A 26,525-nucleotide genomic window follows, 5' to 3' on the forward strand; every position below is an offset into this window, starting at 1 on the left:
ACACATCTTGTAAATCTGAATGAATGTAATGAGCTTATTAACATCGTAAAATACAGCGCAGAGCCGAAGCATGCCACCATTTCATTAAAATTAGACTAAAGCGATCACAAATTTGTGTACAGATTGGGGAATAAATTACAATCTTAAGTGGGAATGGGCAGAAGTTTTGTCTAACTAAATCTTACCTAAAGGGTAACTTTACCTGATATTTAACTCTGATATTATACAAACGGTGCCGTCTCTTTGAGGAGTATACTCACTTTAGCATTTTAATGGGAGGCACGTCTACATATCACTGCATTATTGTCAAATGTGCATGTGCTTAAGATTCTCTTGACATACAGTTAAAGAAATAAGCAGCAGATGAAATATATATAATAAAAAACTTAATATTATCAAGTTGGATTTATAAGTAATATAATTTGTTATCTTGGTCTTTTTATATAGGAATTTTTTTAGTGTATCTGACATAAACTGGACAGAGTAAGTACTGAAACAGATGCCTCTATGAATGTTTTACTGACAAAGCCTCTTTTAAAATCTCCAGCCACGTCCATAAAGTGATTGAGACCTTCAGTGAAGCTCCTCCTACAACAATCCACCAATAAATGCTGGAGTCAAACACACAGAGAAATCACTCCATGTGTGACAACTGAAATCTTCATGACATAATGTTGATGCTGGTGAAAGAGGAGCTTGAGAAGATGACAGATCCACAACCATGCAGAATAAAGGACGAAGACACTGAGGAACAAATAGGTTGGTATCTATGTTTCAATCTTTATCTTTAATATGTTATATTACATAATTCATGTACTTGCAGGAGATCTGTGACTTATAAAGGAACACTGCTTTGTTTGATAATAAGTCTTAATATTTTTTGGCTTATGCCATTTATGGGTTTTGTGTACGTAAACTTTTAGTAAGGATCCTACGCACAGTTTTATAAATGAGACCCAAGGTGAATTGGCGACAGAGATGGTGAGGTCGTGAATTTAAGTGAGATTAAAGAAAGACAAATTATTATAAGTAGATGCCACACACACATTATTTCACTCCATATAAAAACATTAGATCCACGTTATCATGAAGATTAAATCCAGCAGTGTTATTTGCCCTTGTACTGAGTAGGGGTGTCATGATTCTCCAAATCCTCGATTCCATTACATTTTCAATTCTTAAGGTCGGGGTATACCTTTTTTCCGCGTCAGGCTCATGCGCGCACGCGTCCGCGCATGTTTTCAAGTATACATGGTTTCATCAGACGCACACGATACACGTCTGGATGCCTCGTCGAAAATAACAAATGTTTTTGTTTCCTGTGCAATCTGTGTGTTGTTTTTTTGCTTGTTGTATAAATAAACTACGTTTGAAGTACTTTGTTGTTATTTATTATTAGCGGAGTTTACTGGAAGTTACGCGCGGACTGTGACAGTCGCTTGTTTATGTTGTTGCTGCTGAAACCGTCTATACTCCCCGTGGGTACACGTGGATGGCCGCGTTCGACCCTATACGCAATACAAAGTAGTAAATAAACTAAAGTAGTAAACCCCTATGGGGCCACAGGTGGAGTAGATGTCACGATTGAATGGGTTTATTCCCATTAATTCTCATATATTTCTGTTTATTCCCATGGAAAGATTCCAGCCTTGAAAATTCCTGTAATTTTGCAACACTATTCACAGATAATTTTATTTTCGCTAAGATATTCAGATGCATGAAAACCAGTCGTAACTGAAAGAAAACAAGTTGACAAAAAGATAGAATCCAATGTTTGGTGATATTGGAAACACTACAAGTGTTACAAGAGCAGAATTTGACAATAGAAATGACATAATGTACTTCACATTAAAAATAACATCGATACATGACAATCTCAAAAGTGTTTTGTCATTCTGGTTTATCAATATGAACTATTTACTGTCTTCATTTTAGATATGATGGAAGTGAAAGAGGAGAAAGAAACTCTGAAGACAGAAGACATAAAGTGTGAAAATAGTTTCAGAGAAGATGAACGCCCTGCAGATCACAAGAGGACTCACAGTGAGGAGAAACCTTTCACATGTCAACAGTGTGGAAAGAATTTCAGAAGAAAAGGTCACCTTAAAGAACACATGAGGACTCACAGTGAAGAGAAACCTTTCACATGTCAACAGTGTGGAAAGAGTTTTACCTTTAAATCGAAACTTAACCGGCACATAAAAACTCACAGTGGGGAAAAGCCACACGCGTGCCAGCATTGTGACAAGAGTTTTCCATCTACAGGTGAACTTAAGATACACATGAGACTTCACACTGGTGAGAAACCTTACACATGTCATCAATGTGGAAAGAGTTTCAGAACAAAATGGCACCTTAACGCACACATTAGAATTCACACTGGTGAGAAACCACATCCGTGCCATCACTGTGGAAAGAGTTTTATAACTGCAAGTGACCTTAAGAAACATTCAAGAGTTCACACTGGAGAGAAACCTTACAAGTGTCAACAGTGTGGAAAGACTTTCACCTTTAAAACAGGCCTTACCCAACACATAAAAAATCACAGAGGGGAAAAGCCAAACACGTGCCATCACTGTGAAAAGAGTTTTCCATCTAGAAGTGACCTTAAGATACACATGAGTTCTCACACTGGAGAGAAACCTTACACTTGTCATCTATGTGGAAAGAGTTTCAGAACAAAACCTCACCTTAACATACACATGATGATTCACACCGGAGAGAAACCTTACACTTGTCATCTGTGTGGAAAGAGTTTCAGAAGAAAATATGACCTTAATGCACACATGAGGATTCACACCGGAGAGAAACCACATGTGTGCCATCACTGTGAAAAGAGTTTTACAAGTAAATGTAATCTTAAGACACACATGACAGTTCACACTGGAGAAAAACTGTTCACATGTCATCTGTGTGTAAAGAGTTTTAGAACGAAACGTAACCTTAATAGACACATGAGAATTCACACTGGAGAGAAACCATTCACATGTCAACACTGTGGAAAGAGTTTTATAATGAAATCTGACCTTAATGCACATGTGAGAATTCACACCGGAGAGAAACCATACTTGTGTCATCAGTGTGGAAAGAGTTTCAGGACAAAACCAAAACTTAATGCACATTTGATCACTCACACTGAAGAGAAGCCGTTCACATGCCATGAGTGTAAAAAGAGTTTCAAAACAAAAGCTGCCCTTAAAAAACACGCAAGATTTCACACTCAATAGAAACCATTCATGTGTCAACAGTGTGGATATGGCAACAAAGTTTAGAAATCAGCTGAGGTCTTATTAATAAAACTGTTTGGAGGATCCTTACTAAAAGTCTACAAGCCCAAGATGTCTGTCCTTGTGTTCTTGTGTTCTCGTGAAACGTCATCAGTCGCGGCCCAAGTACTGTTCCAATTCCAAGTTCACATCAAGCCAAGTTCACATAACATCTCAGGATGTGTTCTTGATCCGCTCATTTTATTAAGGATGCATCAGAAGGTGATTTGTGTGGACTTACGACAGCCAAGTTTAAGTTTAAGAAGCTTAAAACCTGCACAATATTTGAAATATTACTCTTTCTGTGTCATAAAATGTAGCCGTTTAGTCGAGAATATAGATGAATAAAGTAAAGATAGTGCCTATAATAAAATTTTGTCTGACAATTTTGGATATGTGAGTTTCAGGTGATCAGCTTGCCGTCCGCGCTGTGTACACCACCGAGGGCAGCAGGGTGATTTATTGTTTTTTCTTCTTCTTATACTTCCAGTTAAAGAATTGGGTGCTCTTAAAGGTGCTCTAAGCGAATTCACGCGTTTTAGACCATAAAACATTTTTGTTACATACAACATCTCCTCACTATCTGCTTGCTGCCTGTCCGCTGATCAAACTGTAAAAAACGCGATGTCTGTAGACAGTCTAGGCTCCACAAACTGCAACAACAACAAAGTGGCCAAACATGCACCACGAAACAAAACAAAGTGTTCTAGCCAATAAACGACAAGAAGGATTTGGGGTTGGGGGTTAGGCGCATTCATGAAAGCACGGAAGAGAGGGGGAGGAGTTAGCTACGCTCCGTTTGTTTGAAAACATTTCAAACATCAACAAAAAGTGCGTAGTTTGGAAATGCCGCTCCAAATTACCTCGCTTGAAACCAGAATGCGTTTTTTTGCATATTAAAGGCGGAGTCCACGATGTTTGAAAAACGCGTTGGAAAGGAGACGGGCCGACTACCAAAACACACTTATAGCCAATCAAATCAAATCAAATGCCGGGTTGCGTGTGTGTGGGGCGGGTCTATCAACAGAAGGTCCAGATTCTATTGGGGTAGGGGCGTGTTTGTTTAGGTGATTTCAAATATCAACATTGGCTTTCATACATCATGGACTCCGCCTTTAAACACAAAGGGTTCGATCCGTGGAGAACAAAAAAAATCATCCGTCCACTTTTCTTGAAATGTCCTATGCTCATCTTGTATAACACGTACCTTTCTCTTTTTAACAGGTGTTGACTCTCCATAAACCCCGCCATCTTTGTCATCATCCTGTTGATTTGCAGTTGTTGTATGCTTCAAATTTGTAGTTTCCTCGTTTGTTACTGTCACATTGCTTTGTTGCTGTGTACTTGATGCACGAGTTTGTTTAATTAGAAATCGCTCCATTTTCAGTCCGAATATAACATGAGCTAATTAGCATGAAATTTTGGAAATAATTTGCATATTCTACGGATACTCGTAAGTACGCACGTTGCGTATAGCCCCAAACCACTAGGGGGGGCCATTACTCTTAATTTCATGCGGCACTCCACAGACTGATAGGTGTGAGAAATGAATATGCTGCATAAGCAAATACATAAATACGCATCCGGAGCAGAAAAGACGTGACTGAAAAGCACATGACTGCATTACCATATATATTTTACCATCTTGCAAGCCACAAATTAAAGCTTGGCGAGCCGCGCAATGAAGAACACTGTCGTAGATTAATAACTTTAATACTTCTCTTTACTTTACTTCATATACTAGAAGAGGACCTTGGCTGCAGCACATCGTAATTTTAACTACTTTTGGTACTGATGTTAATATTCGCAATAAATAAGTAATTGTGGTGGGAATCTTTAGGCACCTCATGAATCGATTCGATAACGATTCAGATGGGGTCGGCGATGCTAAAACGATTATCGATTATCTGAATCTTTTTTTTGTGTGTGACTATAGATACTTTGCTTTAAAATGACCAAGTAATGACCCATAAAGAGTTTACTTCCAATATATTTTATTAACATTGCAAAGAACCAACAGAAAAAAATGTGTGTCTGTCTGAACTAGCTGACCTCCTCTGGGTGGAAACAAGTAATATCTCATGTTTGTCCTGTCGTTTTGTTTGACATAACCTACATATAGTGTGGCTGTTGTCTAGCTCATTTGCGCCTTCAACTTCATAGAAGCCAAAATATTTCCACACGTCAGCTTTCAACAAGGAGGGTGTTCATATTTCGCGCTCAGCCATTGCTTTGGATTGTGTCTCTGTCTTTTTTGTGCACGCCACAGACTTCAGTTACGGGCTTCAGAGTTTCGCCTTTTGCATTTCGTCAATATATTACTTTATTAGAATTTTTTCAGAAAATAGATTTTTAACATTTGTGAATCAATTCAGTATCGTCCAAGTCCTGCATCGCGATCCATCTAAGAATCAATCCCCCCACCACCACCTCTAGTGGTTAGACTTGTCTGTCTATGCTTTTTTGTAACAGTAATGTTACAATGATTTTAATAAAATGTTTTGGGTAGGACTGTATTAGCGGCTTAAAATATCTTTTAAATGCTATATTGTCACTATTGTTAAGAAAATGTTTCTACACATTATGCTGCATAATATGAAAACAAACAAACACGCCCCTACCCCGATAAAATCTGGACCTTCTTTTGATAGACCCGCCCCACACATACGCAAGCCAGGCAACAATGTCGGTTAGTAGACACGCCCCTTACTGCTGATTGGCTACAAATTTGTTTTGGTAGTCGGTCCAAAGTGTTTTTCAAAAATCACACACCCCGCCTTTAAGCATTTGATCTGTTACACAACATCAGATCTGACAGTCAAACAGATGCTGCAGTCATCTCTTTTGAGAGATTTTTCATGGACAGTATCATCTGCAGTGCTAAACACATGCTTGTCTTCTATCTATTTTGCTGTGTTTTCGCTGCTACAACCGCTTCGCATTCACTTGCTGACGCTAGCAGAAGAAAATAAACAAAAATGCACACTTTGGCAGAAATGCGTAGATGGACGATGCATCAAGGAATGAGGACGTGGGAAGTGCAAAAATAAAGTTATCTCAAATTGATTTCATATGTGTGGCATCGATGCATCGGATCATTAGAAATAAGTCGGGGTCCTAGGGGGACAGAATTCCTCATGACACCTGTATTATGGCTGCATCCAAAAACTCAAGGCAGTGACTTGTTGCCTCGCTGCCTCATGAGCCAATGACTTCGGAGACATGAATGCAGTTCAGAGAAAGGCTTTCAGACACACTTCAAAGGCAGCATGTTTGAAATATAAACAGATAGCTCCTTTGTGATAACTAATCACATATTTGAAAACTACAATACTAAGTACACGTTCCAGGCAACCTGTAACCCATGTTTTTACAACCTTCTACCTGTGAAAGTGCACTGGAACGGCAGTCAAACCCGTGACTTCCACCGTGAACTCGTACTAGATCGATGTACTCCAAGTTCAGAGTCGTGAGTTGTGGTTTTGAAGTCGTGATTACCGGGTTACAGGTTGCCTGGAACGCGGCATAATTTCTCGCTAGAAATGCAAGTAAAAGATCTAAAAAGTGAAAATATGCATTTTTGTGTACCAAATTTGTGCTCCAGTCGCTTCCTTGGCCGTCATTTTTTCGAACATGACCGGGCTTGACCAATCACATTCTCATTTTACGCCCACACATAGAATTGTGGGACAGGACAATGCATGTATCTCAGCAGACAGGAAGTAAACCTAACATTGATTTCGGATATGCCTTGATGCCTTCCTGCCTTGGAAAGCTGCCGCAGAAGGCAGCAATTTAGAGTTTTCGGACGCAGCCTACGAGTGACCAATTCTGTCCCCCCCTTGCAATTCTGCCCCCCTAGGACCCCAACTGGTACCTCGCAATAATGCCTGGTCAAAATTATTCATCGCATATCTCGTCTGCGTGGTCTAGCTAGCTAATTACTTTGTACAAAATAGAAGCATACAAAATATTTTTTTAATAAGTTTACAAAAAAATATTATATTTATTAATTTTACACAGTATAAAAGTGGGAAGGGTACAGTAATATCTAACAAATAAAATGACACAAGCAATGTGTGGATCTCACCACCTATAGCCTAATTTATATACTATTACTATATATGAAACAAATAGTGTTTCCCAGCGCCGCTGCTCCCACCACGCGCATCATGCGCTGTGTGTAGGGCACCAAATGCTGAGGGGGCACCAAAAATAGCCTAATGAAAAAAATTATAATGCAGATATTATTTCATTAGCCTATAGAAATATTATATGGCACTTTTTAGCCATACATATATATATATATATATATATATATATATATAACAATAAAGGGGGAACGAGATAATTTAATTGCTCTAGTCTAGAAAGTATGTTCCCCTCGCCTTGGATGGTCCCTGCCGGTTGATTGCACGACGGGTGCCCGAGGAAGTTTGACAGACAGTAGATAACTTTTATTGAAATGGCCCCGAAAAGACAGCATGAGTCAGGATCTGACAAAAGAAAGAAGAAGAAATTGTGAGATGATGCCCGTGCATTACTTGTTGTAGTTTATAACTTCGGTGCAAGTTAAATTAAGATTTTACTGTTAAAAATGACCTATGCATATGCATTTTACAAATAACTGATGCCAGCTAGCTGTTACTTTCTTTACTATCTTTCCTTGGATATCTTTATAATGATAAAGTATTTAAAGTATAACACTGGGCTACTATTTAAACATTACAGTCAATTAAGAAATCCCTATTCAGCAGCCAATAGCAAACAAAAAAATTACATTTAATTTTGACAAAAATATTCTTTAACTTTAACTGTTTTTGGCACTGTATAGTATATTGTTTGTGTATAATTTGCATTTGTTTGTTTTTTTGTGGTCCAGAGGAACCAACTAAATTCAATTCAACTAAATGTTGAATTGAAATAAAAAATAAGGGAAAGTTGTTGTGTTGTTTTGTTGTCTCTTCAAGTACAAACACTTTGCTGACCAAACTACCTGCTGTTTTTAACATAGCTAATAGTTAATCATAATAATTGATCATCTGAAAAAGTGTGTATCTGTATCAGGGTGATGCAGTCTAATTTTGCTTTAAAAAACCAGGACAAAAGTGAGATATAAAATGTATTTAGTTGTATTGGTGGGAAATTATTCGAATATTTGTGTATGTGTGTATTTGGTTAATGTGGTTTTATTTATTAATGTTTTGTATAATCGAAAAGGAATCCATGAGTAAGGGAGATAGAGAGGAGATCTATTATCAGATCCACGCTCCGGAGCAGAGGGGGCGGTAATGCGCCTATAAACTGGATGCCAACCGCCGTTAAAAGAGAAGAAGAAGATGAAGAAGAAGAGACAAGACGAGGGAAGTTTATGAGGAGAAAAGACGTGATTTTCGCGTTTCTTGGAGGATTTAAAAACGAAAATCTTGCCTGCAATCAGAAGTACTGCCCGCATTTTTACCGCGAGGAGGTGACTCGTTGTTACTTCGGACTGTTTCATGTAAGTTTGGAGAATAAGGGCTACACAAATGTTTGTGATGAGGCTTGTAAAATGCAGGTGTAAAGTACTGTTGCTTTTAAAATGACATTTTCAAGCATTTACTCTGTGTTTTTCTTTTACTTTCTTATATTATAACATCATACTTTTTAATCCACTACATTTCATACACTTTGATATAGTACAGTTACTTGAGTATAGTGAGTAAAAGTTCTTCATTACTTTAAATCTCTGGTAAAATTTTAAAACAATTGTAAAACGTTAAAGTTTAAAACACACGAAACAAATCATGCTTCAATAGATCCTGCTAGAATACCTTTTCTGAACTGAACTTCCCTTACGAAAATTAACCATGGTTTTACTACTAGGGCCGGGACTTTAACGCGTTAATTAAGATTAATTAATTACACAAAAAATAACGCGTTAAACATTTTAACGCATTTTAATCGCACTTATTAACGGAGTCATTCGTAAATGCTGCAGACCCTGTTTTAGTTCGAGAACTCCGGAGTTGTGCTGCAGTTTAAATAAAAGTAGACGGAACCTAAACGAACAGCTGATTTTAACGGGACAACGCATCAGTTTCAAAGTAAAAATTATTTATTTTGGTAAATGGAGGTTTGCAACGGAGGTTTTGCCCAATAAACATCTACCAACAAACTACAGATTATTTTAACATGTATCCTAATGTCTGTTATATGTTAATGTTTGAGTATTGTTGGGTTTAAATATTGTTGTAATGTTGTTTTGTTTCAATTTAATTAGCTTATTGCGAGTTTAATTTAAGTTTTGCTTGCTACTTTAAAATGAATTTCGTTTCAAATAATTTGTCTACTAATTATAAACAATGTTTTGTTGTTAGGTTTTGTGAATATAAATTAAAAAGAACATTAAAAGCAACACCGTGCATCTCATTGATGCATATATGCTACCGAATGCCAAAACATGCAGTGAGTAGCCTATATCACTTAAAAATCAGCTTGGCAGTGCCCAGAAATTACATTTACACGCGCATTTAGAGCATATAGCAGTACGTTTGATTTGCGGTGTGCTTAAGACTTTCAAAAATCAACTTCATATTAATTTTAATAGGCTACTTTGACGGAGGACACGCACAGAGAATAGCGACGGCAGGTAAAGGAAAAAAGTTAAATAGTGTTTTTCTGACGAATAGAGTCAGTTTGTAAGAATATTTTTAAATGGACTATAAGATCATCAATATGAACTCTGAACAATGAACTATTATAAACATAACAGCAAGAAAACCTGAAGAGGATCTTGCAACATTAAAGAAACAAGCATTTATGTAGGCTAAAGCTATATATCACCTCTTACTTTTTAATTTAGTTAAGTTTCAATGGTAAGACTAAAAGCGCGTACATTATGCAGCGCTTTTCACATCTGAATCCCACTTAAGAAAACTATAAACGATGTGCAACTTAAAAATGTGCATAATATATTTTTTATATTTTAATTTTAATATAGGCTATATAGTATATTATGTTTTGTTGGTTTTATACGTGAGGTGGGGGATCCGCGCAAATAGGTACCGGAACACAGACAGTCAAAACAACACATTAGTGTTGATTCTGGGACAACAAACTGCGTCATCCTGGAATCCACCCATCTCTGTGTTATTATTGAAACAACACATTTTGTGTTACTTTTAACACAACATGTTTTATACTTTAACACAAAATCAACACAAAATGACTTAAAATTACACATAATGTGTTAAAAGCTTAGCGCACAATGATGTGTATAAAATTAACACATCATTTCTAAGAGTGTATACTAAAAATCCATGTAAAAAAATTACTTCTTAATGTTCTCAGGTCAAATATTTATATGTGATTAAAATGCGATTAATTTAGATTAATTAATTACAAAGCCTCTAATTAATTAGATTAATTTTTTTAATCGAGTCCCGGCCCTATTTACTACAGTTAAAACTAAAAAACATGGTTACTGTAGTAAAACCATGGTAACCACAAAATAACAGTGGTTTTCAAAAACTATAGTTAGTGCAGTAAAACCATGGTTTTGCTGATAGTAATCAATACACAAAAAAAACATGGTTACTACATTTTTACCACAATAAAATGGTTATTTTGTAAGGGTTGGTGGCTTTCATTGACTGTATGTCGGTTCCTCTCGTGTTCACACAGATGTAAGAACAAGTTTTGACATCCAGAATGTGTCACATTACATTTCATGACTAAAAACATCTTCAATTTGATTACACTTTAAAGTTTTATGAAACATCGATACATTGTCATTTTTTTGTGTGTCCAAGTAAGATTTTTCACATGTTCAGATGCTCTTGAGATACAGTTAAAGATAGCAGATGAATATTTACACCTTTTGCACTTAAATCTTTGAATGTCAAAACATTCAACATAATGGCTGGTTTTCATTGTGGCTGCTGCGAAAATGTTAGTATAACTGACAATTATCAGGAAAAATTAAATTTAGTTGCACTTGATAGTGACCCTAGCAACTTGAACCCACCTGTGGTCAGTGGACGATACATTTATTTCTCTTTTCAGTGTTTCTTTGCAGTTTGTAAAATAATAGCTCTGAATTCTTGTTAAATCTGTTGGTACAATCTATCGCACAACAGCTGTTTTCTATTTACCCTGCTGAAAAAAAAACAGCATCAAACCAGCATGGGAATTATGCTGGTCTATGCTGGTTTAGCTGGTGGTCACCAGCATACCAGCACCAAAACACAACATATGCTGATCTTGCTAGTATGACCAGCCTAGGATGCTGGGGCTAATGCTGGTTTGGTGCTGGTTTAGCTGGTGCTAATGCTGGTGCTGATGCTGGTTTAGCTGGTGTTCACTAGCAAACCAGCACCAAAACACAACATATGCTGGTATGCTGTTTTTTTCAGCAGGGTAGACGCATTTTCTCTGTGTTTTGACAGATTTCACACTGTACACACATTCTGTCTTTTGCCACTCATTGTGCGTAACCGCAGTCCCTCTCGCCGAAGTTGACGTCACGTGCATACCCTCTATTCTGCTGTTGCATGTAAAATTTTTTACTTACATTTACAACAGTGCAAAAACAGCAGTGGAACTTAAAGCTACAGTCGGCAACTCTGGAGGATTGAGATGATTTCGAATATTTACAATTTCCATGCACTTCACATGCTGCAATTCGCGTTTGTTCTCGTGTGTCCCCTGCGTTAGTGTATTACAGTAAAAACAGTAGTAGTATCGGCCATTAACTGGTTGTTGATTGTTATCGGGCATGGCCTGCTGAGTTTTCAGCCCACATTTGAAGCACTTATCAAAGCAGTCAGTCCACCGCGGCAGCGGTCTCGTGCAGCCCTCGTCGCGTGAAGACCGAAAAGTGTAAAGACCATCGACTCCACCAAGCACTAATGCAGGGACATCGACAGGGCACTTGAGTAGTGCACTTTTTTGTACTAACTTTATCTATCTATATCTATATCTATATCTATCTATATATTAGTAGGGGTGTCACGATTCTCCAAATCCTCGATTCGATTACATTTTCGATTCTAAGGTCACGATTCGATCCGATTCTCGATTTTTACATATTTTTTTATATGGCATATAATTTAGACAAAAATGATATGCCATTATTTATTATTATTATTATAATACTTTAACATTAACATGCACATTGCACAACTCGCATAGGGGTTTGTGGGCTTTACTTAACGCGAGAGCTTGTAGAGAGAGAATTCCTTCTTGCACACACATGGACTATGCGCGGTTGGCAGTTACATGGATCGGGCGGATGACGTGACGAAAAATAATATTTTTATTAAATTCGGTCGACTGCTTGTTATTAGCTGTGTCCTTCTAAGCATGCGACCTCTCTGCCTTTCATAGTGGCAGCCACAGAAGTTCAAGAAGAGAACTGAAATGAGACGGTCTAGCCTTCTGAGGACCCACAATTTGCGTCACCTGCTGCACACGCCCCCAGTAGCGCCCACCGCGCCTGTCAGCAGAAAACAGCGGAGACATTTCTGACTTATTAAAATAAATATGTAATCAGAAAAATATTAATTTATTTTAGAACATATGACACATTGATGTAGATTAATCTATTTAACAGCATATCAAATAATCAACCTAGAAATATACGCAACATAAACAGAATAATATTAACACAAACGTAACTTATAATACTAAAACAGTGACAAGAAAAAGTTTTCTAATAAATACACACTTTTATTTAATAAAGCTTTTAATTGTTTGGGATATCAGCTGTTAAGGATCCATTCGTTCTATCATTAACAGCGCGGAGAAATGAGGATGCATTTTGACACAGCTCTTATCAACGCCGGCGAAGGAGGTACGTGGCAAACTATTGCCTCACTCACTTTTCCCATTGGCTTATGGAACTGCCAATCTGCTGTCAACAAAGCAGATTTTTATTACTGCCATTGCTTCACATTCTGGCCTCTCTGTTTTAGCACTTACTGAGACATGGATTAAACCAGAGGACACTGCCACTCCGGCTGCCCTCTCCAACAACTACACTTTCTCACACAGTCCTCGCACAACAGGAAGGGGTGGAGGAACTGGTCTGCTCATACCAAAGGAATTCCAACAGCAGACCCCCTCATGTGACAGCACCTAATTCGAGTCGCACGTTGTTACTATCATCCTCCCTACTAAAATCCATTTTGTAGTTATCTATCGCCCCCCAGGTCAACACTTCTTGGAGGAGTTGGATGTACTTCTGTCTGTATTCCAGGAGGATGGTACTCCTTTAGTAGTACTCGGTGACGTCAACATCCACCTGGAGAAACCACAGGAAGCTGACTTCAACACCCTGACTGCGTCGCTTGACCTCAAGCGAGTCCCTACTTCACTAGGGATGGGAATCGAGAACCGGTTCTACTTAAGAACCGGTTCCTAGTGAATCGATTCCTTTGAACCGTAAGCATGCCTGCTTAACGATTCCGCTTATCGGTTCCGCTCGTTCCAAATGTGTCATGACGTCACACACGCGCTGTGTTGGTGTGGTTTAGAACGCAGCAAACATTGCATCAAGGCAGAACGATCCAAAGTTTGGTTATATTTTGTGGTGGGCAGAGCGAGGCTTCGCGAAACACTGAAACAGTTGAATCAGTAACTTATATTTCACGCGAACATACGACAATACGGTCGCGTTGCAGGAGGTTGCAGGACTGTCGCGTGTTTGATACACTATTACACAACAACACCAGTGAGTCAACCACCAGCGGAGCTAACGGGACGCCATCTGTTATTAATGCAGAAGGTCATGTGTTAATGTTAATGTGGGCGCCATTTCATTATGTAAACTTTTACTATACGGATAAAATCTGGCGTCATTGTCCATCAAATTGCTGACGGCCAGAGTCTGGCTGGCTCTCACACTGGCTCAGAGAGACCTCTAGCTTCTCCGTTTACAGAGGCAGGGAGGAACAAAATGACAGAGGCGAGGATAAACACATTTCACCGAGCAGTAGAGGCGGACACTACTTAAGTATTTCTACTTAAAAATACATTTTCAAGTATTTGTATTTTATCAGTGTTTTTGTATTTTTTTTTAAACATACATTCCAAAGCATATTATCATAATTTTAACTATCAAAAGTTTTTGGTTTATATTTAATATTTAAGTACATTAAAAATCTAATGATGTTAAAGAAAAGTAAAAGTACATCATTTTTATGTAATTATGTATTCAATCAATTTTAATATGCAATATATACACAGTATGATTCTATGGTTGAGAATGTAGTGAACATTTTTTAGTGAAGTTAATTTTTTTCCCAAGACAACACTCTGATAAAGCACAGATGCTTGGAAAATGAAACTAAAATACTCAAGTAGTGTCCACCTCTGTCGAGCAGTGACTAAGTTTGTGGTAAAGGGTTTGCATCCGTTTGCCACAGTAGATGCATCTGCATTTCGGTAGGTTAATTTGCTGTATTTTGTCCAGCATCATATCTTTTCAAAAGAAAATAACAAATGCATGCATGACCAAAAGTTGCATGTTTTATGTCAGTCTAGTTCTGTTTTATTAATTCCTAGTCCTATTATATATTTACTGGTTGAGAAACACTGCCCTAGGCTATAGGTCCCTGGGCTTTACTTCAAGAAGTAGCTCACCTACTTTTAAGTTTGTTCTGAGGTTGCTACACATAATGTGTGTATAATCTGTTCTGTGTCTTCTGAACAGATATTAAAGCGAGTTAATAAGATACAAATTTGTACTTATTCCCTCCCCCAATGAGAATCGATAAGAGAATCGATAAGGAATCGGATCGATAAGCAACATCGATAATGGAATCGTTTAATTCTTATCAATTCCCATCCCTTTACTTCACCAACACACAGGTGCACTCTGCAGTTTTTTGTCAGGTTGACGGTCTAGTGAGTGAGTGAGTGAGATAGCAGCAGCAGTGAGTATGACAAATGGTGGTGAGGATCCGCCGGCCTCTTTAAGATCGTAAGTCAAGTCAGTTACAGTAGTAACTTTACAGGCTAGAGAATGGTGGAAAAGACTGTGTGTCGGCGTTTTCAGCAGTTGTTGGGTATGTGAGTGGAAGTACATATAATCAGGGCTCTCAAGTCTCACGCATTCACCATGAGACACACGCATTTCAGTCAGTTCACACACCACAACTTGTATTTCTCATGCCGAGAAGTAGGAGATAAATTGTCCTGTTATATACAACAGGCATACGCAGGGCACCTCTGTCGAGTTCAGGTGCTTTCAGTTTTTTAAGCGTGCTCAACTTTACGTAGCGGCATCAGCGTCAGAGTACCGCGAGAAATCTTGCGGAGGAGGCTGATTTTAAATCGCTCTCGCGTTACTCTGACGTCATCCACTTGTCGTTTCTTGCAGTGCCTCATGAAGTCGTACACGCGTATTAATGCATCCTACAAGCATAATTTTTTTTTGTTCTTAAGTACATTAATATGAAATAAATGTGCTAAAATGTAATTTAAAAATTTATTTAGGTAACTTGTAATACATTTGAAATGCATCTTTGTATGAAAGATGAGTGCAAGTTTATACATTTTTGTTATATGATATAGTATGTTAAATGCATTTCAGTTAATATTCATGACATCTCACAATAACACAGATAAGGACACCTATGTTTTTAAGATTATCTTAAGTACTAAAAAAAATTTTCATCTGCATTTTTGTTTTGCTTTTCCCTCCATTGTACCGAAAGTGAACCGAACCGTGACGTCTGAACCGAGGTACGAACCGAACCGTGGCTTCTGTGTACCGGTCCACCCCTACTCTCGAGCTCAACCTAACTCCCCGTCACTCCATACGATCCCCCACTGGCCACGTTCCGGCGCAACCTGCGCACTCTCTCTCCCTCCTGCTTATCCTCTGCAATCGCTCCCACGCTACCCACTCCCAGCCAACTCTCTCTGTTAGATACTGACAACGCCACTGACACACTTTGTTCCATTTTTAAATCCTGCTTAGACACATTATGCCCTCTAACATCTGGACCGGCCCGGGTCACACCACCTGCTCCTTGGCTAACTGAGGTTCTCCGTGTGCATCGCTCCACACTCAGGGCTGCAGAGAGGAAGTGGCGCAGATCGAATGACCCTTCTGACCTCTGTCTCTATCAGTCTCTTCTTGCCTCCTTCTCCAAGGATGTCTCCTCTGCTAAGACCTTATACTACCATTCAAAGATTAACAACTCACCTGACTCTCACACTCTCTTCAAAACCTTCTCTGCCCTTCTTTGTCCTCCTGCCCCTTTACCTTCATCCGATCTAACGGCTGATGATTTTGCTTCCTTCTTTGTGAAGAAAACAAAAACTATTAGCAGTCAGTTCTCCGAGCCACCGCTTCTTGCGCATGCTAAAACCCCTGAGACATGCTCCCTCCCGTCCTTCTCTTTCCTATCGGAAGCAAATGTTTCCAAGGTCTTGACCGCAAGCCATCCGACAACCTGCCCGCTAGATCCCATACCCACCCATCTCCTTCAGGCCATCTTTCCGTCAGTTATCCCGCCTCATTCACATTATCAATTCATCCCTCTCCACTGGCACCTTCCCCGTAGCATTTAAAGGCCTCGGATAAACCCGCTGCTGAAGAAACCCACACTCAATCCTGCTATGCTAGAGAACTACAGACCCGTTTCTCTTCTTCGCTTCATTGTCAAGACTCTTGAACGGGTTGTGTTCAACCAGCTCTCCTCTTTCTTCACACAAAATAACCTCCTGGATAGCAATCAGTCCGGTTTCAAAAGCGGTCACTCCACTGAGACTGCGCTACTCTCAGTCATTGAAGCCCTAGGGCGGGCAAGGGCAGCTTCCAAATCATCTGTGCTGATTTTACTGGATCTATGCCACTTTTAACACGGTCAATCACCACATCTTCCTGTGTACCCTCATGTCTATGGGTGTTTCTGACACAGCGCTTCTATGGTTCAAGTCATACCTCTCAGGTAGGTCACTTCGGGTATCCTGGAGAGGTGACGTCTCCGAACGCCAACGTCTTGATACCGAGGTGCCTCAAGGCTCTGTGCTTGGACCACTGCTCTTTTCGATATACATGACATCCCAGGGCTCTGTCATTCAAAAACATGGCTTTTCCTACCACTGCTATGCAGACGACAATCAACTCCACTTGTCGTTCTACCCTGATGATCCCACGGTTTCTACCCGCATCTCGGCATGCCTGAGGGACATCTCACTCTGGATGAAGGATCACCATCTCCAGCTTAACCTTGCGAAGACAGAACTGCTTGTCATATCATCTGAACCCAAGATTCAACACAACCTTTCCATTCTGCTAGGTTCCTCGACCATCACGCCTTCCAGGACAGCCAAAAACCTGGGATTGGTCATTGATGATCGGCTTGGCTTCACGGAGCATGTTTCCAGCACTGCTCGCTCTTGTAGATTCATCCTCTACAATATTAGAAAAATGAGACCTTTCCTAGATGAGCATGCCACGCAGGTCCTGGTCCAAGCTCTTGTCCTATTCAGGCTGGACTACTGCAATGCCCTATTGGCATGACTTCCAGCCTGCATGACCAAACCCCTACAGATGATTCAGAACACAGCGGCAAGAATAGTCTTCAATGAGCCAAAGAGGGCGCACATCACTTCTCTCTTTGTCAAGCTACACTGGCTTCCTATAAAAGCTCGCATCACATTTAATCTCAGTTTCTCAGTTTCTCAATCACATTGCTCCTGGCCACTGGGTCAGCACCCCCTTACCTTCACTTACTCGTAGATCCTTATGTACCCTCTCGATCCCTGCACTCTGCCACCAAGCGACGGGTTGTGGTGCCATCTCAAAAAGGGGAAAAATCACTAGCGCGTACCTTCTCAGTGGCTGTTCCACAATTGTGGAACGATCTGCCAATCGTGACACTATCTGCTGACACTGTAGCTGTCTTTAAGACTCGGCTAAAAACCCATCTCTTCCGCCATTACCTCACTTCCTAACAACAGACTTACTATCTTTCTTTAGTTACCTTTCTCTCTATTTACCATTCTCTTTATCTCTACTTATCCTAAAAAAGTGTTTTTCCAGTGCACTTATGTATTGCTGTGTGGTGTTGCTATAATTGCTTCTATTGTTTACCTCACTTGTAAGTCGCTTTGGACAAAAGCATCTGCTAAATGTCAAAATGTAAAGGGTTTATGATAAAAGAGACGCTCGCGGTTGCCAGATACCCGCATAATCTCATGGGTAATCAGAGTTTACTGTTAAGGAAGTGTCTAGCATGTATTTTGGGAATGTGAGCGTCTCTTTTATCGTAAACGGTTTTGATGTGTGTGCAGCAGGCACTTATTTTGAAAAGGGAACCACACACGTGACAATCCGAACACTTATCCAAACACTTACTTAATTACACACTAACTAAAGTTTGAAAAATGGTATCAGGAAGAACTTGAGTATGTTTACTGAGTATGTTTACATGTACACCAATAATCTGATTATTTCCAATAATCAGAGTAAGGACTTAATCGCAGTAAGACATTTACATGACTGGAGCTAACCTCTTCACTCCTGTTTACATGCAGTTTTTATTTTAGAATTATTCAGACATAGTCCAATGCAGAGCAGAAATGATGAACTCTCATACTGTCCACTGTTTTAATTTACTTGCGTTCAATGACAGACATGTTCTTATCGACGCATTTCATTATTCGGTGCCGTGATGAAGACAGAAATATTATGACAGTTAGGGCTGGGGCGCTTGTAATTACCACTTAATTTTATGCTTTTCAAGCGAGCGGAGGCAAACTATCACTCACGTTTAAAATATTATCAGCTGGATCGTGGCGCCTCTCTCTCTCTCTCTCTCTCTCTCTCTCTCTCTCTCTCTCTCTCTCTCTCTCTCTCTCTCTCTCTCTCTCTCTCTCTCTCTCTCTCTCTCTCTCTCTCTCTCTCTCTCTCTCTCTCTCTCTCTCTCTCTCTCTCTCTCTCTCTCTCTCTCTCACACGTGCAGAGAGCTGCGCGCTCAGGCATCTGTTTAAAGTCAGACCACTAGGTAATAATCCTTATTATTTTTGTAAAGTTATATGCATTTCAAGCGATCGTGTTTAAAACGTGAATCGCGTTCTGCTGGCACTTAAACACTACTGCTTTGACACGTGTAGCCTTCTGCAGCAACACTAAACAATGCATTGAATGTATGCAGGGCTTGACATTAACACCCGCCAAATGCAGGTAGATTTCGGCTGCGGCGGGTAAGACAATCTCACTAGCCACTTTGGCTGGTTGAATATACATTTTTGTAGTTTTCTTAAAAGTTATGCAAAATGATAACCAATGCGCAATTTGACACTGGGAAACTACAACTCCCATGAGCACTCCCTGCACCGAGCGCAACACACAAAGACAGCGGAGCGTTGCGGACCAAAGCGCCACCTCCCAGAGAGCGCGCCAGAGGTGATGGATTAGCGAATGCACAAGAGGACGCAGTCTGAGCGCATACACACTTCGGGAAAGACCAAACAATTGCATGGAAGTGATTAGAGAGATATATATATTGCGTGCACATTCTCAGGGCAAGAGCAGAGAGAAATTCAGCGCATACCTGAATGCACACGAAATCAAAGGAAACCCGCCAGCTGAGAGGTTCGAACTTCGCGCATCATTTTAATGTAGGCTACTTTGGGCAACAATAATGCCCTCTCGACAGTAAGTCATTAAAAGTCTAAAATCACTTTTAACAGAAAACATGATCAAGCATATAAAATACAATCTGCATAAACAAGTTGAAAGTAAAATTCATGTACATTTCTTGACTGCTGTTGTTAATAAATATTTAAAGTGGTTGTCGAGGGGTTTTGTGTTTATCTTTTCAGTTAATCTTCTACACCCCTGCTCCACTTTTAATATATTCATTCTATGTAAATCTATTAATGCCTTACTGGACTGTTTTTATGCACCTAAATATATGATATGATCTATACTGATATACCTGGTATATACCAGCTAATAAATGTTGTCCTAATTTGGGTGGTCAGACTGCATTTGAAATTCATTCTGCATCTAATTTAGCTAAACCAAGTAAATTTGCTCGAATTAAAGTCATTTTAGGATGCCAAAGTCAAGTTTAATCATATAAAATGTATTTTACCAGCAACAAAATTGTGGCCTGTGAAAATGCTGAGTGGCTATTAACTTTGGAAAACAACTAGCCATTTTGGCTGGTGAGCAAAAAAGTTAATGTCAAGCCCATGTATAAATGCATGTTTTTACAGTCATTTAAGTAATCGTGTTAAATAATCGAGATTAAGATTTTTATCAAAACAATCGGGATTATGATTTTTCTCATAATCGAGCAGCCCTAGTTTTATGTCAACAATATGGCCGCCGCGAACATTGATGACGTAGATCGAATAAGCCCTATTATTCTTTGTTAATCATACATTGTTGTAATATGCTTATGACTTGCAAATGAAAATAATAAACTAGGCTTGATGACATATACAGCCTGCATATGCGACCTGCGGAGGCTGCAGCCTTCGGAATGAGAAACCGCTGTTCTCTCTCAGATATGTGCAGTTCCCCTGAGTGCTCCGGGGCCGACTCGAGCAGCCACCGAAATTGCCGAGCACATACACACAGTTGCTTCACATTTACTTCACATGTTGCGTCTAAAACCACAAGGAAAACGTGACCGCGTCGCTTTCCTTCTCCTCAAAGCGTCTTTCGTTGCCAAGAAACCTAAGCATTGCTTGACGCTGTGACAGCATCCACTGGCGGAAAAGAATTTGGTCCCTATAAACATGCACATTTGTTAAGAACTGTATATCTGATCATCATTTACAATTTATATTTCAAAATATATGTATGCATTATGTATAAGACCTATATGCTAGAGGTCTACACGGAAGACCCGAGACCCGAAGACCCGGGACCCGTACGGGTTCGGGCCTATATTTTAAATGATCAGCCGGGTCCGGGTCGGGTATCAATCTATTACTTCGGGTCCCGGGTCTGTTTAACATTGTGGGTAATACCCGAGGTCAATCGGACTCGGAGAACACACACTCGCATTTAAATAAAATATTTCAAAAACGGCAACAAAAACTTAGATGAACTGTCGCATACATTTTTTCTATGACGCTAAAATTGCGTTAAGTTTATATTTGGTTGCTCCAACCAGGCAGCTAACGCGCATGCGCTCTTGTAATGTTTATCTGGCTACCAGTCAGGAGCTTCTGCAGTGAGATGCAATGACTTTACCTTTGACAATTGGCTCTTTTATTTAGAAGGCATGACCTATTCCGCCGTACCGCGCATTTTGCACTGACGTCTCTAATTTTGATTAATTTTAATTTTTATTTTCATTTGTATTTTGTTTCCATAACACTTCCTGCTGGTTAGCCAGGAAAGCAGGCATTCACTGCACTTCTCTGGGAGCTTTACCATGTTGCCTTACTATGCTTTCACACCGCCACCAGCAAGAGCGTCAATTAAAGCTCTGGCTGCTCTACTAACGACGCTATAGAAAAGGTGAAGTGGACGTTCTGACGCTCAACTGCATTCTCTGAAATTCTCTCAAGTGTATCTGCCTTCCGATTGGTTGCCACTGAATTGTGTCCTAGCTCATTACCATAAAGTTGAGCTGATTTCAACTCTCCTCGACGCCGGCTCTCATTGAAAATGAATTACTTCCGGCTACTTTGACGCTCTCGCTGGTGGCGGTGTGAAGGCACAGTTAGTAAAGGCCATCCATTATAAAAGTTTTTTGTGTTATCTTAAATAACCTTCACATTCTGGAAAGGTTCTCTTTAGGTTATAAAATGAAAGCGGAAAATAACCTACAGGGAACGTACTGGAAGGAGGGGGAAACCTAAGCGCTTGCTCAAGGATTGGGGCAATATTATTTTTTGGCATGGTTTTTCGGCTGAAAATTTTCAACGGCCAAAATTTCAGTGCACCCCCCCTACCTCTATGATTGTTAACTGACAATGCCTCTCTAAAATCTCCAGCCACACCCATAAAGTGATTGAGATCTTCAGTGAAGCTCCTCCTACAACAATCCACCAATAAATGCTGGAGTCAAACACACAGAGAAATCACTCCATGTGTGACAACTGAAATCTTCATGACATAATGTTGATGCTGGTGAAAGAGGAACTTGAGAAGATGACAGATCCACAACCATGTAGAATAAAGGAAGAAGATACTGAGGAACAAATAGGTTGGTGTCTATTTTTCAATCTTTATTATTGATGGTTGAGTAATAATCATAAAAACATTGACATTGAGAAATATGAGAGGGAAAATAAACTAAAATCCATGAGATGATAACTTTCTGCATGTTTAATAGATTCAGTAGAATTAGATTGAAACATCAGGTAAAGAGTTTTATCAAAAGCAACCTTCAGTGGATTAAATGACTGTGATCTCCATGTAAGGCTCTAGAGTTAAACTACAAGAGCAGCCATTGACAATAGAAATGATATAATGTACTTCACATGAAAGATAACACATAACAGATACATGACATGATGCTTTTGTCAAACAATCTCAAATGTGTTTTGTCATTCTGGTTTATCAATATGAACTATTTACTGTCTTCATTTTAGATATGATTGAAGTGAAAGAGGAGAGTCAAGCTGAAGTTGATGAGAAACATCAGATTGTAAAAATTAACCATAATGTTTCACAGAAAGAAACTCTGAAGACAGAAGACATAAAGTGTGAAAATAGTTTCAGTGAAGATGAACGCCCTGCAGATCACAAGAGGACTCACAGTGAGGAGAAACCTTTAACATGTCAACAATGTGGAAAGAGTTTCAGATCTAAAAGTACACTTGAGGCTCACCTGAGAACTCACACTGGAGAGAAACCGTACACGTGTCATCTTTGTGGAAACAGTTTCGCAGTTGAATTTAGCCTTAAGAAACACATGAGAATTCACACTGGAGAGAAACCATATTTGTGTCAACAATGTGGAAAGAGTTTTACATCTTCAAGTAACCTTACGGTACATGTGAAAATTCACAGTGGAGAGAAACCACATGCGTGCCATGAGTGTGGAAAGACTTTTACATCTACAAGTTACCTTAAGAAACACATGAGGACTCACACTGGAGAGAAACCGTTCACATGTCTTCAGTGTGGAAAGAGTATTAAAACAAAAGGTTACCTTGAGACTCACATGAGACTTCACACTGGAGAGAAACCTTACACATGTCCTCAGTGTGGAAAGAGTTTTATGTGGGAAACAGGTTTCAGAAATCACCAGCGCTTACATTCTGAAGAAAAGACATTCAACTCTTCTGTACAGTGATGAGTTTATGATGACATTGAATCAGAAGATACACACGAGTGGTCATAAGTGGATATGTAAAGTCTTACCATGAGTTCACACCAGCTGCGTTTGAGGCGTCAAAATCGCGTCTACCGGGTCTAGTATGCCGCTTTAACATTAACCTACTAGTCAAATGTTTACATTTTATATTTACAATCTAAATTGTCCGTCAGAATCAAATCATTGAAATAATGGTCATAATGTATTTTTTGCGTTTATTATGGTGTGCATTTTGTTTCTGTTCATGTGCAGGGGTGTGAGGGGATGTTGGGTTCCTTCCTCCTTTTTTGTCCTTGCCCAATCAAATGCCTGAAGAATAAACAAGTTAAGTTACCCCTAATGAAGCCGTAATATTTATTCTCGAGCACACTTCTCACCCCTGACCATTTTCATGCCTGCTAAAAGTAAGTGCATTGTTATGTGGCTCTTAAAAAAATTATTTGGCGTCTGTTTTTTCCCCTATAGGAGCCAATGGCTCCTTAATTGATTTTTTTGTTTGGAGCCCTGACAGTCATGTTGGAACAGGAAGGAGCCATCCCCAAACTGTTCCCACAAAGTTTGGAGCATGAAATTTTCCAAAATGTCTTGGTATGATGAAGCATTAAGAGTTCCTTTCACTGGAAAGTGATTGAAACACCTGAATTCAATGATTTGGAGGGGTGTCTCAAAACTTTTGGCAATATAGTGTATAGGATTTACCAGTTTTGTTCCTATGGTATGTGGATTGCCAGTATGTGGTCATCACAGCACACCACACATCTTTGTTGTTTGTGACATTGTGAGAACATGGAAGTCTTGCGATGTCTCTCGTGCTCAAACATGACTTCACAGTAAACAAACATGATGGAAAACGGTCATAAAGAAATGTCATTAATACTGTGGACTGCACCTCACTGTTCCTGCTGCACCATAACTGCAGCTGTTATTGTTTCGTCTTTCATCAGCTCGCTTTCTGATTGGTTATCATTTTGTTTTACGTGACTACAGTGTAAATGTTCACTTGTCCTCAAGGTTTCCCCCACATATCAGGATTTTTAACATGTTGAATTTTTCAGAAATATTCAACAAGAGATGTTATGTGTTTCGATTGAGAAAACAGTTCTGATGTCTCAAGCACTGCTTTGTTACTGTGCTTCTGTTTCATGGTCTTTTGGGGGTCTATATGATCCCAGACCCTCTTCAAATAGTTAAAAACATATGCCGTGTTATTTTTATTCTGATATTCTGACTGTTTCTATTTACATCAGATCATTTTACAAATGTTTTTTTCTTGATTATCGATTACATGTGATGATGACCCCAGTAATAAAAGTTATAACTGTATGACCACTAAGTGATAAACATGTTTATTTTCTTATTTTAACATCGTTAAAAATGTCTGTAGAAATTACAGTATTATTTGCCAGGAACTTACTGTAGATTTAAATTTGTTATTTACTTGCAACAGTTTGTTCAACGTTAAATCACCATTAACAAGTCTTTGTCTTTGCAGAATGAAACTTTAAAATGGGAGCCTCATGAAAAGCATTCTGGAAACCAAAATCTGAATGAAAAAACAGAAAAAGGTTGATGAGGTTCCCAGAATGCTTTGCATGAGGCTCTTATTTTAGTTTTATTCTGTAAAGTCACTTTGATCTTCAGATGATAGCTCTGGATTATCTGGAAAGAAAAAATTTAGACATTTATGTAAAGTTCATATTTATTGAGAGTGAAATCAGGGTTTTGTCGCTTTTCTTGAAAGGTTTGTTTCATTTGTGGCAATAACTTCACTGTGAAAAAACACTCAATAGTGTTAATAGAGCTGTTAACAGACCCATCAGTCTTCATGAAATGTTTTTGTCTCAGTCACATCAGTGTTAATAGAGCTGTTGATAAATCTCATTATTTCAGACTGATAGTTCACATTTACACCCAATTCATTACAGTGATCTCTTAAGATCTCAAATGTTTGTGATTTAAATAAAATGAGCTGTAAAATGCAGTTGTAAAGTACTAACTACTGTTGCTTTTAAAAGGACATTTTCAAGCATCTACTTTGTGTTTTTCTTTTACTATATTATGTTCTCATACACACAAAATGTTTGAATACTATGATTTTACTGCATGTATTAAAAACAAAGGAATAACATTTGTGTACTTTTTACTTTTTTGTACTGAATTTCTTTAATATATTTTCATCTAATGCCACATCCACAATATAGTTTAAATAAAAAATACTTTGTATTTAAATGAACGTAATACTACTAAACAAGTAGTAAGCGTCTGTATTGCTTCTGCATTACATTATATAAACAGTTTTTATGTTAATGAACTACATAGATGTCATCTATCAGTTAATGTACACATCTTGTAAATCTGAATGAATTTAATGAGCTTATTAACATCTTAAAATACAGCGCGGAGCCGAAGCATGCCACCATTTCATTAAAATGAGACTTAAGCGATCACGAATTCATGTACAGATTGAGGAATAAATTACAATCTTTAGCGGGGCTAGGCAGAAGTTTTGTCTAACTTAATCTTACCGAAAGGGTAACTTTACCTGATATTAAACTCTGATATTATACAAACTATACAGTCTCTTTGCGGAGTATACTCACTTTAGCATTTTAATGGGAGGCACGTCTACATATCACTGTATTATTGTCAAATGTGCTTGTGCTTAAGATTCTTGAGATCCAGTAAGATATAAGCAGATGTATATTTACACATTTTGAACTTAAATATAAATATATTATAAATAATACAAAAATAATAAAAAAACTAAATATAATCAAGTTGGAAGTAATAAAATTTTTTATCTTTATATTTTATTTAGTGTATCTGACATAAACTGGAAAGATTAAATACTGAAACAGATGCCTTTATGAATGTTTTACTGACAGAGCCTTTTTTTAATATTTCCAGCCACGTCCATAAAGTGATTGAGACCTTCAGTGAAGCTCCTCCTACAACAATCTACTTTGCTGGA

The 26,525-nt window shown here is 38.7% G+C and overlaps 4 protein-coding genes across 4 annotated transcripts in view; 2 read left to right on the forward strand and 2 right to left on the reverse strand.

Moving 5' to 3' along the window:
• Window positions 1-24,877, forward strand: part of LOC129436901 (uncharacterized) — a 36,848-nt gene extending 11,971 nt beyond the window's left edge. The window contains exons 2-11 of the mRNA XM_073857936.1: window positions 548-759; window positions 1,936-3,225; window positions 13,223-13,375; window positions 13,460-13,646; window positions 16,328-16,759; window positions 16,832-17,063; window positions 17,180-17,209; window positions 17,329-17,724; window positions 22,336-22,438; window positions 22,827-24,877. Coding sequence (XP_073714037.1) covers window positions 672-759; window positions 1,936-3,225; window positions 13,223-13,375; window positions 13,460-13,646; window positions 16,328-16,759; window positions 16,832-17,063; window positions 17,180-17,209; window positions 17,329-17,724; window positions 22,336-22,438; window positions 22,827-23,533 — 3,618 coding nt within the window. The 5' untranslated portion in view covers window positions 548-671 and the 3' untranslated portion in view covers window positions 23,534-24,877. The remainder of the gene's footprint in view (window positions 1-547; window positions 760-1,935; window positions 3,226-13,222; window positions 13,376-13,459; window positions 13,647-16,327; window positions 16,760-16,831; window positions 17,064-17,179; window positions 17,210-17,328; window positions 17,725-22,335; window positions 22,439-22,826) is intronic.
• Window positions 1-26,525, reverse strand: part of LOC129422851 (uncharacterized) — a 469,570-nt gene that overhangs the window by 102,888 nt on the left and 340,157 nt on the right. The gene's annotated exons all lie outside the window — the stretch shown is intronic.
• The window catches only part of LOC129422214 (uncharacterized), a 240,539-nt gene that overhangs the window by 24,711 nt on the left and 189,303 nt on the right, over window positions 1-26,525 (reverse strand). The window lies entirely within an intron of this gene.
• The window catches only part of LOC129422142 (uncharacterized), a 104,441-nt gene continuing 86,158 nt past the window's right edge, over window positions 8,243-26,525 (forward strand). Inside the window, exon 1 of the mRNA XM_073857937.1 lies at window positions 8,243-8,766. The gene's annotated coding sequence lies outside the window, so the exon portion shown is untranslated. The remainder of the gene's footprint in view (window positions 8,767-26,525) is intronic.

Source organism: Misgurnus anguillicaudatus, chromosome 19, assembly GCF_027580225.2.
Source record: "Misgurnus anguillicaudatus chromosome 19, ASM2758022v2, whole genome shotgun sequence".
Taxonomy (NCBI): domain Eukaryota; kingdom Metazoa; phylum Chordata; class Actinopteri; order Cypriniformes; family Cobitidae; genus Misgurnus; species Misgurnus anguillicaudatus.